General features: G+C 42.3%; 1 protein-coding gene across 2 annotated transcripts in view; it reads left to right on the top strand.

Annotated features, from left to right (window-relative positions):
• The first annotated feature begins 221 nt into the window (after positions 1 to 221).
• LOC129862331 (inositol 1,4,5-trisphosphate receptor type 2-like) overlaps positions 222 to 15,694 on the top strand; it is a 154,569-nt gene continuing 139,096 nt past the window's right edge. The window contains exon 1 of one of the 2 annotated variants that reach the window (XM_055933852.1): positions 222 to 689. In XM_055933852.1, the coding sequence (XP_055789827.1) occupies positions 598 to 689 (92 nt within the window). In that variant the 5' untranslated portion in view covers positions 222 to 597. The remainder of the gene's footprint in view (positions 690 to 15,694) is intronic. The other variant, XM_055933853.1, reaches the window with a different exon arrangement.

The raw sequence follows: 15,694 nt of genomic DNA, 5'->3' as shown, positions 1-15,694 counted from the left end.
GTTGTTTTGAACGCGGCAACACACACGCACATACCCACGCACAAGCACACCATTGCATAACCCGGAACTCCAGGCCATTGATGTCCATTTATCTTATTACTGAGCAAGTTTGCAAGAAATAGCCAGGAAATGTTCAATTATAGAATTGATTGCTGTGTCTACTCATGTACGCACTTACATATCAGAATTGTACATCCATTGATTCTCAAAGCATTTGGATATGAGTAGGCCAACATTAGACGGGATAGGCTGACTGGTTCGGTATCTGCGCCTCCAACAGAACCAGTCTCCTCCCCTAAAGTTGATGTGAAAGAGAGAACATTATGCTGTCTGAACACGGGAAGAAGTTGGGTTCATAAACTAAATCGGCAGTTTGTTTACAGTAACTCCAAGTTTTTCCTTTGTCGTCTTTTTGTAATTTTGACTGGTAAAAACGGGAAAACATGTCTCGTTTCTGGGCGGTGTTGTTCGCAATTTGACGAGTGATACGCAGGATTGTTGCCAAGATACATTGTAACGTGTCAGAGGGATAACATAATCAAACCAAGACGGCTGTATGTCCCTGGAAAGACGACTTTTGGACAGAATTAAGCGAAAATGTCAGACAACAGATCTAGTTTTCTTCATATTGGAGACATTGTGTCGCTGTACGCAGAAGGCACTGTCAATGGCTTCATCAGTACATTGGGGTACGTTCCCTCTAATTAAATATTATGTGTATCTAAACCATGTTTGATGAAAATCTGTGACAAACAGCTACAGGCTCGTTTGGCGTCCGATGCATGAAATGGGTCAATGTAACATGCAGTGGGAAATTGGTGTCTGTGGATCTGGGGTTGAGAAGTCGGAAGTTGAAAAGGCCTAATCACAAGCAATTGTATCAAGGAGGAAATGAAGATGAGTAACATTGCACAGTTATGCAAGTATAATAGGAATCCAAACTTTATGTGCATGTACCTCGCTAGTGTAACCAATGCGTGCGCAATGTCCTGTACACATGCAGCCACTTTATTACTCTCAGGGCGTCAAATGGTTTACTGGGAAAGGATTATGTGCTGTAATCCATGACCTAATCAAAATAGTATGAAGTGTTTTGTGAGAGGTCGTGGCCCTTTTTGTAGTAGTAGCACGTGCTGTGATGTGACTGGAGAATTGTACTCGAATGCTCACACCTGTTTAATCAAGATGAGCTGTAATGTGTGGAATGTGTATGATATATTCACCAGGGTGTCCTCCAATGCAACATGAATAATTGTTGGGTTGTTGAATTCACCCTTATGAAAAGAAACTTGCAGTACAGTGTAGTATAACATACGTTTGAGTGCAGTATGATTCAAATACTGCATCCAAAATACCACAGTTGACTGCAGTTACTGTAAAGGTGCTAGTGTGTGTGGCCAATACTTTCATCTGCTGAAAGTTATGATAGAAAACCTTCACTAACCTTTCCACTTTAAAAATATATACATTTTTAACTTTTGGGTAATGAAAACCTTTCCAAATGCACAGAATCTGAATGAGGTTTAGGTTCAGTTTGTTAACAGTGAAGGAAGGCCAAAGTAAGGTACGCATATAGGTGCACTATAGTCTGGGGACAGGGGACCACTGGTCGAGCACAAAACGTCACAGTGAATAACCTGCACTCAGAGTTTTGGGGTACTGGTTGCTGAATGGATTCTTCCCAGAGTAGGTCTAACAAGTACTCTTAAATGGTGTAGTATTATACAATGGGTGGGTCTAATCCTGAATGCTGATTGGTTAAAACCGCTTTCCAGCCGGTGTCTATTCCACAAGTTACCACAGGCTAAATCTAGGATTTTAAAATGCCTATTTAGTCTGTACCATTTTACTGCTCAGTCCACTGTCTCATCAGCTATAAAAAGCATCTAGACAAGACATTATCTCACATTTCTTTAAGACTAACATTTCGTTTTCAACAGCGGAGATTTGTATAATCCATTTTTATGGATATATAATGTAACTTGAAAAAAGGTCAAATGAAACGAAGTGCAGCTAGTTTTCAGTCTTTCCAGCTTCAGTTTGAAGTGATTGTGTTAGCTGTGTTGTTGGCTAGCTCCTCTGAACAACAGTGACGAGTGAGTACATTTTCTATGCCAGGCAAATTCGCCCCTCATTGTTATGGATGTATCCAAATGTCACCAGAAAACCGCTTAAACAAATGCAAATGCAGCTGCTTTGCTGTTATTCTGACTGCACTTTTTTTTAACGTGAATGTAAGTTAGCCTTAGTTGGCTAGCTAGCAAGCAGGGGATAAGAACGTTGTCAGCCATTATTGCAACGTAACGTTTAGAATGAACAACTGGGTCACGTACATAGATACAGAACAAAAAGACTGAATGACTGGGTCGCATCTCTGGCAACAGAACCAATAGAACGAACGACCAGCCGGCTTGGGTAGCAACCCTAGATTTGTTTTGGATCTATATCTTGTGGAAGGATGAAATAGTATGAAAAATTCCTCAAAATAATATTTTTTTAATGAAAATATGTCAATCATAATTTGAATATGGTGGTAACCCATTGTATGAAAGTGATAATGCCCTCGAAGCCAGTGTTTGGTTGATATATTGGCCCTTGACAAAATAAAACCCATGCCATGGCATTATCACTTAATTTTAGTGTTTTTTCAATTAAGGAAAGTTTATTATCATAAATAACAGCTAATTCCAAGGACCATCTGAGAATTTCTACAAATATTAACTGGGAAGAGAATAGACTAATGCACCAAATAGACAAGCTGAGTTACTTATAGTGACTACAAGAAGAAAGTTCAAATACGGCTCCAGCACTTCAGTGAATCTCTCAGCTCTGCCCTCTGCCCTCTAGGCCAGGAACAGGCTTGAATTGACAGACTGCCTCTGTGGACTGAATCTGCCCCACCCACTTCCCGCTCTTTCTCACATTCTCTCCCTCGCTTTCATTGTCTCAATCTACTTTCTCTTTCTGTGCTTTCAAACAGCAACTCTCCAAAAGCATAGCAGGCATGAGCAGAGGATCACTCCTGAATTCCATTCTCCTATCTATTATGGTCACTCAGAACCCCAGTGTGTTCACACACAAGCCATATTTTAATACCTTCAATGTGTCCTTGAGGTAATCACTGATCTGTAAAATTAGTGGATAGGTGAAATCCAATTGCTTTCAGCAATCATACTGTATCAGATCAGCAATTTCAAGCAGGAAGGAAGGGAAACGGGGACAATGTTTATATAGGGACAGACTGGCTTGTAACCTGGGCAGATGAAGCCTATAAAGGCCACAGATGGACCTATGCCAACAATATGAATCATATGACCTACTTTATGTTACTGAAAAGTAACTGGTCAAAGCCAATCTCAATGCAAATGTCAAGGCCATAAAATGTCTGAATGCAAAGTGCATAGTAGAGAGCTCAGCTGTTTTTAAAGCAAAGGTATAAAGTCTATCAGTGATTCATTAACTGATGCAGTCTGACAGCCAGGTCTGTGTGGTGTGCTTTATCAACACTACACACACCTAAAAATAAGCCTCATTCAAGGCCCAAGAAGTCAGTGGCAGAGATCCTGCCTGACTACATTGCAGGTGCATGCTCGATCTTACAACGCCTGTTTAGGTATGTAACATATCAGCTAACCCTGCGTTGCCCAAGCTCGGTCCTGGGGACCCCAAGGGGTGCAAGTTTTGGTTTTTGATTCAAATAATCAAAGCTTGATTAGTTGATTATTTGAATCCGCCTTGTAGTGCAAGGGCAAAATCCAAAACGTGCACCCCTTGGGGTCCTGAGGACGCCGACCGAGATGGCCGCCTCGCTTCGAGTTCCTAGGAAACTATGCAGTATTTTTTTTTATTTATGTGTTATTCCTTACATTGGTACCCCAGGTAATCTTAGGTTTCATTACATACAGTCGGGAACTACTGAATATAAGAGCAACGTCAACTCACCATCGTTACAACCAGGAATTTGACTCTCCCGAAGCGGATCCTGTGTTTTGCCTTCCACCCAATACAATGGATCTGATCCCAGCCGGTGACCCTAAACAACGACGCCGTAAAAGGGGCAAACGAAGCAGTCTCCTGGTCAGGCTTCGGAGACGGGCACATCGCGCTCCACTCCCTAGCATACTACTCGGAAAATGTCCAGTCTCTTGACAATAAGGTTGATGAAATCCGAGCAAGGGTAACATTCCAGAGAGACATCAGGGATTGTAACGTTCTTTTCTTCACGGAAACATGGCTCACTCGAGAGACGCTAACGGAGTCGGTGCAGCCAGCTGGTTTCTTCACGCATCGCGCCGACAGAAACAAACATCTTTCTGGTAAGAAGAGGGGCGGGGGTGTATGCCTTATGATCAACGAGACGTGGTGTGATCATAACAACATACAGGAACTCAAGTCATTCTGTTCACCAGATTTAGAATTCCTCACAATCAAATCTCGACCGCATTATCTACCAAGGGAATTCTCTTTGATTATAAATCACAGCCGTATATATTCCCCCCCAAGCAGACACATCGATGGCCCTGAACGAACTTTATCTGACTCTTTGTAAACTGGAAACCACACACCCTGAGCCTGCATTCATCGTAGCTGAGGATTTTAACAAGGCTAATCTGAAAACAAAACTCCCTAAATTCTATCAGCATATCGATTGTGCTACCAGGGCTGGTAAAACCTTGGATCATTGTTATACTAACTTCCGCGACGCATATAAGGCCCTCCCCCGCCCTCCTTTCGGAAAAGCTGACCACGACTCCATTTTGTTGCTTCCAGCCTACAAACAGAAACTAAAACAGCAAGCTCCCTCGCTCAGGTCTGTTCAACGCTGGTCCGACCAATCTGATTCCACGCTTCAAGACTGCTTCGATCACGTGGATTGGGATATGTTCCGCATTGCGTCCAACAACAACATTGAAGAATACGCTGATTCGGTGAGCGAGTTCATTAGAAAGTGCATTGACGATGTCGTACCCACAGCAACGATTAAAACATTCCCAAACCAGAAACCGTGGATTGATGGCAGCATTTTCGTGAAACTGAAAGTGCGAACCACTGCTTTTAACCAGGGCAAGGTGACCGGAAACATGACCGAATACAAACAGTGTAGCTATTCCCTCCGCAAGGCAATCAATCAAGCTAAGTCCCAGTATAGAGACAAAATAGAGTCGCAATTCAACAGCTCAGACACAAGAGGTATGTGGCAGGGTCTACAGTCAATCACGGATTACAAAAATAAATCCAGCCCCGTCGCGGACCAGGATGTCTTGCTCCCAGACAGACTAAATAACTTTTTTGGACAATACAGTGCCACTGACACGGCCCGCTACCAAAACCTGCGGGTTCTCCTTTACTGCAGTCGAGGTGAGTAAAACATTTAAACGTGTTAACCCTCGTAAGGCTGCAGGCCCAGACGGCATTCCCAGCCGCGTCCTCCAAGCATGCACAGACCAGCTGGCTGGTGTGTTTAAGGACATATTTAATCAATCCTTATCCCAGTCTGCTGTTCCCACATGCTTCAAGAGGGCCACCATTGTTCCTGTTCCCAAGAAAGCTAAGGTAACTGAGCTAAACGACTACCGCCCCGTAGCACTCACTTCAGTCATCATGAAGTGCTTTGAGAGACTAGTCAAGGACCATATCACCTCCACCTGACACCCTAGACCCACTCCAATTTGCTTACCGACCCAATAGGTCCACAGACGACGCAATCGCAACCACACTGCACACTGCCCTAACCCATCTGGACAAGAGGAATACCTATGTGAGAATGCTGTTCATCGACTACAGCTCAGCATTTAACACCATAGTACCCTCCAAACTCGTCATCAAGATCGAGACCCTGGGTCTCGACCCCGCCCTGTGCAACTGGGTCCTGGACTTCCTGACGGGCCGCCCCCAGGTGGTGAGGGTAGGTAACAACATCTCCACCCCGCTGATCCTCAACACTGGGGCCCCACAAGGGTGCGTTCTGAGGCCTCTCCTGTACTTCCTGTTCACCCACGACTGCGTGGCCATGCACGCCTCCAACTCAATCATCAAGTTTGCGGACGACACTACAGTGGTAGGCTCGATTACCAACAACGACGAGACGGCCTACAGGGAGGAGGTGAGGGCCCTCGGAGTGTGGTGTCAGGAAAATAACCTCACACTCAACGTCAACAAAACAAAGGAGATGATTGTGGACTTCAGGAAACAGCAGAGGGAGCACCCCCCCTATACACATCGACGGGACAGTAGTGGAGAAGGTGGAAAGTTTTAAGTTCCTCGGTGTACACATCACGGACAAACTGAATTGGTCCACCCACACAGACAGCGTTGTGAAGAAGGCGCAGCAGCGCCTCTTCAACCTCAGGAGGCTGAAGAAATTCGGCTTGTCACCAAAAGCACTCACAAACTTCTACAGATGCACAATCGAGAGCATCCTGTCGGGCTGTATCACCGCCTGGTACGGCAACTGGTCCGCCCACAACCGTAAGGCTCTCCAAAGGGTAGTGAGGTCTGCACATCGCATCACCGGGGGCAAACTACCTGCCCTCCAGGACACCTACACCACCCGATGTCACAGGAAGGCCATAAAGATCATCAAGGACAACAACCACCCGAGCCACTGCCTGTTCACCCCGCTATCATCCAGAAGGCGAGGTCAGTACAAGTGCGTCAAAGCAGGGGCCGAGAGACAGAAAAACAGCTTCTATCTCAAGGCCATCAGACTGTTAAACAGCCACCACTAACATTTAGTGGCCGCTGCCAACATACTGACTCAACTCCAGCCACTTTAATAATGGGAATTGATGGAAATTATGTAAAAATGTATCACTAGCCACTTTAAACAATGCCACTTAATATAATGTTTACATAGCCTACATTACTCATCTCATATGTATATACTGTACTGTATATCATCTACTACATCTTGCCATCTTTATGTAATACATGTATCACTAGCCACTTTAAACTATGCCACTTTGTTTACATACCCTACATTACTCATCTCATATGTATATACTGTACTCTATACCATCTACTGCATCTTGCCTATGCCGTTCTGTACCATCACTCATTCATATATCTTTATGTACATATTCTTTATCCCTTTACACTTGTGTGTATAAGGTAGTGGTTGTGGAATTGTTAGGTTAGATTACTTGTTGGTTATTACTGCTTTGTCGGAACTAGAAGCACAAGCATTTCGCTACACTCGCATTAACATCTGCTAACCATGTGTATGTGACAAATAAAATTTGATTTGATTTGACCGAGTTTGGGAAACACTGAGCTAACCACATGTAGAGCTGTGCTTTTACTGGTATTTTCAGCATTATCCACAAGTGTTGCTGCATGTAGAAAATCGGACACCGATTTGCCGATATTTTATTATTTAAAAAATATATATTATTATTATTAAAAAATATATATATTATTTAAAAAAAATGTTTTAACACCTGTTATTTAACTAGGCAAGTCAGTTAAGAACACATTCTTATTTTCAATGACGGCCTTGGAACGGTGGGTTAACTGCCTTGTTCAGAGGCAGAACAACAGATTTTTACCTTGTCAGCTCGGGGATTTGTTTTAGCAACCTTCTGGTTACTAATCCAACGCTCTAACCACCTGCCTTACATTGCACTTCACGAGGAGCCTGCGTGGCAGGCTGACTACCTGTTACGTGAGGGCAGTAAGTTGCTAGATAGCCTTTAAACTTATCTTATCAAAAAACAATCAATCTTAACATAATCACTAGTTAACTACACATGGTTGATGATATTACTAGTTTATCTAGCGTGTCCTGCGTTGCATATAATCAATGCGGTGCCTGTTAATTTCTCATCAAATCACAGCCTACTTCGACAAACGGGTGATGATTTAACAAGCGCATTTGCGAAAAAAGCACTGTCGTTGCACCATGTACCTAACCATAAACATTTCTTTAAAATCAATACACAAGTACATATTTTTAAACCTGCATATTTAGTTAATATTGCCTGCTAACAGGGAGATTGTGGGAGATTGTGTCACCTCTCTTGCGTTCCGTGCAAGCAGTCAGGGTATATGCAGCAGTTTGGGCCACCTGGCTCATTGCGAACTGTGTGAAATCCATTTATTCCTAACAAAGGCCGTAATTAATTTGCCAGAATTGTACATAATTATGACATAACATTGCACAACCTTCAATGTAACAGCAATATTTATACTTAGGGTTGCCACCCGTTAGATAAAATACGGAATGGTTCCGTATTTCTCTGAAAGAATAAATGTTTTGTTTTCTAAATGATAATTTCTGGATTCGGCCATATTAATGACCTAAGGCTCGTATTTCTGTGTGTTATTATGTTATAATTAAGTCTATGATTTGATAGAGCGGTCTGACTGAGCGATGGTAGGCAGCAGCAAGGTCGTAAGCATTGCGCTGTTTATGACTTCAAGCCTATCAACTCCCGAGATTAGGCTGGTGTAACCGATGTGAAATGGCTAGCTAGTTAGCGGGGTGCGCGCTAATAGCGTTTCAAACGTCACTCGCTCTGAGACTTGGAGTAGTTGTTCCCCTTGCTCTGCATGGGTATCGCTGCTTCGAGGGTGGCTGTTGTCAATGTGTTCCTGGTTCGAGCCCAGGTAGGATGGAGGAGAGGGATGGAAGCTATACTGTTACACTGGCAATACTAAAGTGCCTATCAGAACATCCAATAGTCAAAGGTATATGAAATACAAATCGTATAGAGAGAAATATTCCTATAATAACTACAACCTTAAACTTCTTACCTGGGAATATTGAAGACTCATGTTAAAAGGAACCACCAGCTTTCATATGTTCTCATGTTCTGAGCAAGGAACTTAAACGTTACCTTTTTTACATGGCACATATTGCACTTTTACTTTCTACTCCAACACTTTGTTTTTGCATTATTTAAACCAAATTGAACACGTTTCATTATTTATTTGAGGTTAAAATTGATATTATTAATGTATTATATTAAGTTATTAAGTGTTCATTCAGTATTGTTGTAATTGTCATTATTACAAATAAAAAATATAAAAAATTGTCCGATTAATCGGTGTCGGTGTTGAAAAATCATAATCGGTCGACCTCTACTCAGGAGTAAATGTCAGTTGGCTTTTCATAGCCAATCATTCAGATTTAGAGACAGCAGGTCCGGGACAAGGTAGCACTTCCGGTGAATAGGTCAGGGTTCCATAGCTGCAGGCAGAACAGTTGAAACTGGAGCAACAGCACGACCAGCTGGACTGGGGACAGCATGGAGTCATCAGGTCAGGTAGTCCTGAGGCATGGTCCTAGAGCTCAGGTTCTCCGAGAGAGAGTTCGAGGGAGCATACTTAAATTCACAGGACACCGGATAAGACAGGAAAAATACTCCAGATATAACAGACTGATCCTAGCACCCCAACACAAACTATTACAGCATAAATTCTGGAGGCTGAGACCGGAGGGGTCGGGAGACACTGTGTCCCCGTCCGATGATACTCTCGGACAGGGCCAACCAGGCAGGATATAACCCCACCCACTTTGCCAAAGCACAGCCCCCACACCACTAGAGGGATATCTTCAAACCACCAACTTCCTACCCTGAGATAAGGCCGAGTATAGCCCACGAAGACCTCCCCCATGGCATGAACCCAAGGGGGTGTGCCAACCTGGACAGGAAGATCACGTCAGTGACTCAACCCACTCAAGTGACACACCCCTCCTAGGGACTGCATGGAAGAGCGCCAGTAACTCAGCCCCCGTAACAGGGTTAGAGGCAGAGGATCCAGGTTGAGGGAGGAGAACTGGCCAGGCAGAGACGGCAAGGGCTGTTCGTCGCTCCAGTGCCTTTCCGTTCACCTTCACACTCCTGGGCCAGACTACACTCAATCATAGGACCTACTGAAGAGATCAATCCAATCACTCAATCATTGCATGCCTGGTTGTGGGTGTGTGTTTGGTAGGGGGATCGCCTGAGCCAGGGGAGACGTAGCTCTGCAAATCTTTATCACACTAAACTTATTATTTGGCAGGGAATACTATTTCTAGATCAGTGATTCTACACCTCACTTCTCAAGTTGATCTTCTCCAGTCGACTCGAAATTGTAGCTGAAAATGAGACAAATAGGGGCTGTTAAAACCTCTTAAGGATTAGCCCCTTTTTATACATTTTTGCCTAAAATGTCATACCCAAATTTGCCTGTAGCTCAGGCCCTGAAGCAAGGATATGCATATTCTTGGTACCATTTGAAAGGAAATACTTTGACGTTTATGGAAATGTGAAAGGAATGTAGTAGAATATAACACAATAGATCTGGTAAAAGATAATACAAAAACAACATTATTTTGTATTATTTTTGAGGCATCTTTGAAATGCAAGAGAGAGGCCGTAATGTATTATTCCAGCCCAGGTGCAATTTAGATTTTGGCCACTAGATGGCATTAGTGTACGTGTAAAGTTTTAGACTGATCCAATGAACCGTTGCATTTCTGTTCAGATTCTTGTATCAAGACTGCCCAAATGTGCCTAATTTGTTTATTATTAACTTTTCATGTTCAAAATTGTGCACTCTCCTCAAACAATAGCATGGTATTCTTTCACTGCAATAGCTACTGTAAATTGGACAGTGCAGTTAACTTAAATTCTTGTTAATCTTTCTGCCAATATCAGATATGTCTATGTCCTCGGAAATGTTCCTGTTACATACAACCACATGCTAATCGCATTAGCCTACGTTAGCTCAACCGTCCTGTGGAAGGGACACCGATCCCAAATAAGTTTAAAGGGTCGCATCAATGGTTGTGTCCAAATACCCATACTTGCGTCCTAAATAGTAGGCAGTTTAATAATGTGACATTTCGAAAATCGACTATACTTTAAATGCCTGGATGCAATACTAATTTCGGCTTTGACAACAGCTGATCAATTAGATATGGGAATGCGCTACCGAAATCAACGAATAGCAGGAAACAACTCAATCACGCATGGTGCAATCTCAGTATGCGATAAGAGAATGTTTAATAGTATGTGACATTTCTAAAATGTAGTATGCTTTAAATGGTAGGATGTTGGTCATTTCGGCTCTTCATGTAGTAGAATTATATGCACCCTTTTCCACGATGCATTGGAAGAGGTGGTATGCGAGTGATGGGCCCTAGTTCTCTTCAAGTAGCCAAACAATAAAACTAGGCAACTTAATTTTGAAGATGCCCGAAGCTTCTGCGATGGTGTTCAAATTTAGGCTAAGTAGCTTTTGTTCTCTTTAAAATGATCACGAGTATTGATTGCATCGTAGGTTACGTATTTTTACCCAAAGTGGATTTCTGTTTTCTCAGTGTTTGAATGTGTTGGCACTGGGATTCGGGATGTGGCTGCGTGACTTATGTCATGTTAATCAGGCCTTTTAATTTGAACATATGGAGTGTTTTAGTTTTGTAGGTTAGGCTACCTATTTCATTATTTAATTGATGGATCAAGCCTTAAGTCATTCTGATCTCGTTCCCAATGATCAGTGCTTTAGTATGTTGTTGTCCAGTGGCTCTGAATTTGCAATGCACCCAACTGTCCTCATTTTTCTGTACAATAGCCTTTTTAATTTTAACATTTTAAACGTTTTGGTGTGTGTACTAGGCTATTTCATTTATATATGCTACAGCACTTTGATTACATTAATAAATATGTTGAAATGGAACCAAACTATGTTGTCTTCAGTAAATTTGAAATACGATAGATGGGCTATATGGTCTATCACCAGCCTGAGTAGGCCTATAATGCCATTCCTATTCTATTCAAATTTGAGAGAAATTAATTAAATTGGAAATGAGCTGTTATCAGGCTAGTTTATGCGATGCATGTCTGTTGAATTTGGAAAAATTCACCTGCACTCGGCCCTGCCCCACCTACTCAGCCAATCAGGAGCTTCTACTGCGTTGTGGCCGTGGCATACTGCATACTTTTTACTAAATGGTACGTGCTAAATACTATGCATTTTAAGTATGTAGTACATTAGTGTGGGTATTCGGACATGGCCACTGATACCAACCATTGTAGCTAATTTGGGAGGTAGCTCCAACTGGAATTCTAACCTAGGTCCAGAGACGGATGAGCTCGCTAGGTATTGGATTAAGGTCGCTACATTACTCCAGACCGTCAGGAGAGCGTATCTCCACTCCCCATGTTTGTCTATACCAAGTTCGTCATGTGTACATGCCTCTCGGATGGCGCCCTCACACTTCTGACACCAATGTAGCGAATTTTGGGTGAAGTCCTGACCAGGACTCGAGCACGAATCCAGCGACTGTCAAGCGAGTCCCGGTCAGGGCTACCCCCGAATTCACTACAATATACTTTGATGGTTGGTTTAACTGCACCTAATTTACCCATTTTTAGCTACAACTTCCGAGTCAGTTGGAGAGGATCAGCTTGAGCAAAGTGAGGTGTAGAATCACTGATCTACGAATTGTAGTCCCTGCCAAATTACAGGTTTTGATGACGTGGCATGCAACCATTGGTTGACGCAATGTAATGCCTGAGCATCTATTTTGGCAGGAACTCAACCATTGTGCATCCTTAATGGCACCCTGTTGCCTATAGTGCACTATTTAGTCCTTGCTTCCTTCATCCTCGTTCCTCCAATTCCTCACCTCCCCCTCAAGGCACATTGCAGGAGAGTATCCAAGTTCCTTCCCCTCGACATCCTCCTCCAATTAGATTTGAGTATCATATAAGGCAAGAAATTAAGGAAACAAGGTTGGAATAAGCAATGATTTGAAGGCTAGTAATGTTTTCAGACACAGCCATGGTATCATGAATGTTGGCTCGATTCGCCATTACAGTACGCGTCACATGCAACCTTGCCTCGACAGGCTTTGATGACTATAAATCCATATTGACATATGATAGTAGCCTATATGATAGTAAGTATAAGCTCTTACTTAAATAAGTTCCTCAGGTCACTCCTCATTTACAAACGCTCACTTCCCCTGAGGCTGATCTTCTCCCTGGGTCCAATCCTCTTTTTCTGTTGTGCTTATCTATCTTTCAAGCAAACAGACAAGTCAACACATTTCAGTTTAGTAGTCACTTGCTACTTTATACAACCATAAGGTAGCCTGAATTGTGTATGAACTGTTCATAGACCTGTCATTTAGCTACACAGGGTAAATGACTGCAATTAATCTCATCCTCGGGCCTACTTTTAATCTTATTAAATGCATTTAAGCTGAAAAAGGGGTACAATTTATTTATATATACACACATACATACATTACACACACTACCATTCAAAAGTTTGGGGTCACATAGAAATGTCCTTGTTTTTGAAAGAAAAGCACATTGTTTTTGTCCATTAAAATCAAATTGATCAGAAACACAGTGCAGACATTGTTAATGTTGTAAATGACTATTGTAGCTGGAAACGGCAGATTTAACAAAAATTGAATATCTACATAGGCTTACAGAGGCCCATTATCAGCAACCATCACTCCTGTGTTCCAATGACGCGTTGTTAGCTAATCCAAGTTTTATCATTTTAAAAGACTAATTGATCATTTGAAAAACCTTTTGCAGTTATGTTAGCACAGCTGAAAACTGTTGTGCTGATTTAATGACGCAATAAACAGGCCTTCTTTAGACTAGTTGAGTATCTGGAGCATCAGCATTTGTGGGTTCGATGGCAACGAAACAAAGAACTTTCTTCTGAAACTCGTCAGTCTATTCTTTTTCTGAGAAATTAAGGCTATTCCATGAGAGAAATTGCCAAGAAACTGAAGATCTCGTACAATGCTGTGTACTACTCCCTTCACAGAACAGCGCAAACTGGCTCTAACCAGAATAGAAAGAGGAGTGGGAAGCCCAGGTGCACAACTGAGCAAGAGAACAAGTACATTAGAGTGTCTAGTTCGAGAAACAGACGCCTCACAAGTCCTCAACTGACAGCTTCATTAAATGGTACCCGCAAAACACCAGTCTCAACGTCAACAGTGAAGAGGTGACTCTGGAATGCTGGCCTTCTAGGCAGAGTTGCAAAGAAAAAGCCATATCTCAGACTGGCCAAAAAGATTAAGATGGGCAAAAGAACACAGACATTGGACAGAGGAACTCTGCCTAGAAGGCCAGCATCCCAGAGTCTCCTCTGCACTGTGCTTTTCTTTAGAAAAAATAGCTTTTCTTTCAAAAACAAGGACATTTCTAGGTGACCCCAAACTATTGAACGGTAGTGTGTATGTACATACATACATACATACAGTTGAAGCCGGAAGTTTAGATATACAGTTAGGTTGGAGTCATTAACTTGTTTTTCAACCACTCCACAAATTTCTTGTTAAACTATAGTTTTGGCAAGTTGGTTAGAACATCTACTTTGTGCATGACACAAGTAGTTTTTCCAAGATTGTTTACAGACAGATTATTTCAGTTATAATTCATTATCACAATTCCAGTGGGTCAGAAGTTTACATACACTAAGTTGACTGTGCCTTGAAACAGCTTGGAAAATTCCAGAAAATTATGTCATGGCTTAAGAAGCTTCTGATAGGCTAATTGACATCATTTGAGTCAATTGGAGGTGTACCTGTGGATGTATTTCAAGGCCTACCTTCAAACTCAGTGCCTCTTTGCTTGACACCATGGGAAAATCAAAAGAAATCAGACAAGACCTCAGAAATAAAATTGTAGACTTCCACAAATCTGGTTCATCCTTGGGAGCATTTTCCAAACGCATGAAGGTACCACGTTCATCTGTACAAACAATAGTACGCAAGAATAAACAGCATGGGACCACGCAGCTGTCATACTGCTCAGGAAGGAGATGTGTTCTGTCTCCTAGAGATTAATGTACTTTGGTGAAAAAAGTGCAAATCAATCCCCGAACAACAGCAAAGAACCTTGTAAAGATGCTGGAGGAAACAGGTACAAAAGTATCTATATCCACAGTCAAACGAGTCCTATATTGACAACCTGAAGGTCAGCAAGGAAGAAGCCTCTGCTCCAAAACCGCCATTAAAAAGCCAGACTAAGGTTTGCACATGGGGACAAAGATTGTACTTTTTGGAGAAATGTCCTCTGATCTGATGAAACAATATAACTGTTTGGCCATAATGACCATTGTTATGTTTGGAAGAAAAAGGGGGAGTCTTGCAAGCTGAAGAACACCATCCCAACCGTGAAGCACGGTGGTGGCAGCATCATGCTGTGGGGGTGCTTTGCTGCAGGAGGGACTGGTGCACTTCACAAAATAGATGGCATCATGAGGCTGGGAAATTATGTGGATATATTGAAGCAACATCTCAAGACATCAGACAGGAAGTTAAAGCTTGGTCGCAAATGGGTCTTCCAAATGGACAATGACCCCAAGCATACTTCCAAAGTTGTGGCAAAATGGCTTAAGGACAACAAAGTCAAGGTATTGGAGTGGCCATCACAAAGCCCTGACCTCAATCCTAGAGAGTATTAGTGAGCATAACTGGAAAAAGCATGTGTGAGCAAGGAGGCATACAAACCTGACTCAGTTACACCAGCTCTGTCAGGAGGAATGGGCCAAAATTCACCCAACTTATTGTGGGACGCTTGTGGAAGGATACCCAAAACAATTTAAAGGCAATGCTACCAAATACTAATTGAGGGTATGTAAAATTCTGACCCACTGGGAATGTGATGAAAGAAATGAAAGCTGAAAAATCATTCTCTCTCCTATTTATTCTGACATTTCACATTCTTAA

This window comes from Salvelinus fontinalis, chromosome 9 (assembly GCF_029448725.1).
Source record: "Salvelinus fontinalis isolate EN_2023a chromosome 9, ASM2944872v1, whole genome shotgun sequence".
Classification (NCBI taxonomy): Eukaryota; Metazoa; Chordata; class Actinopteri; order Salmoniformes; family Salmonidae; genus Salvelinus; species Salvelinus fontinalis.
Note: the sequence above shows the minus strand (reverse complement) of the source record. Positions and strands in the feature narration are given on the sequence as shown.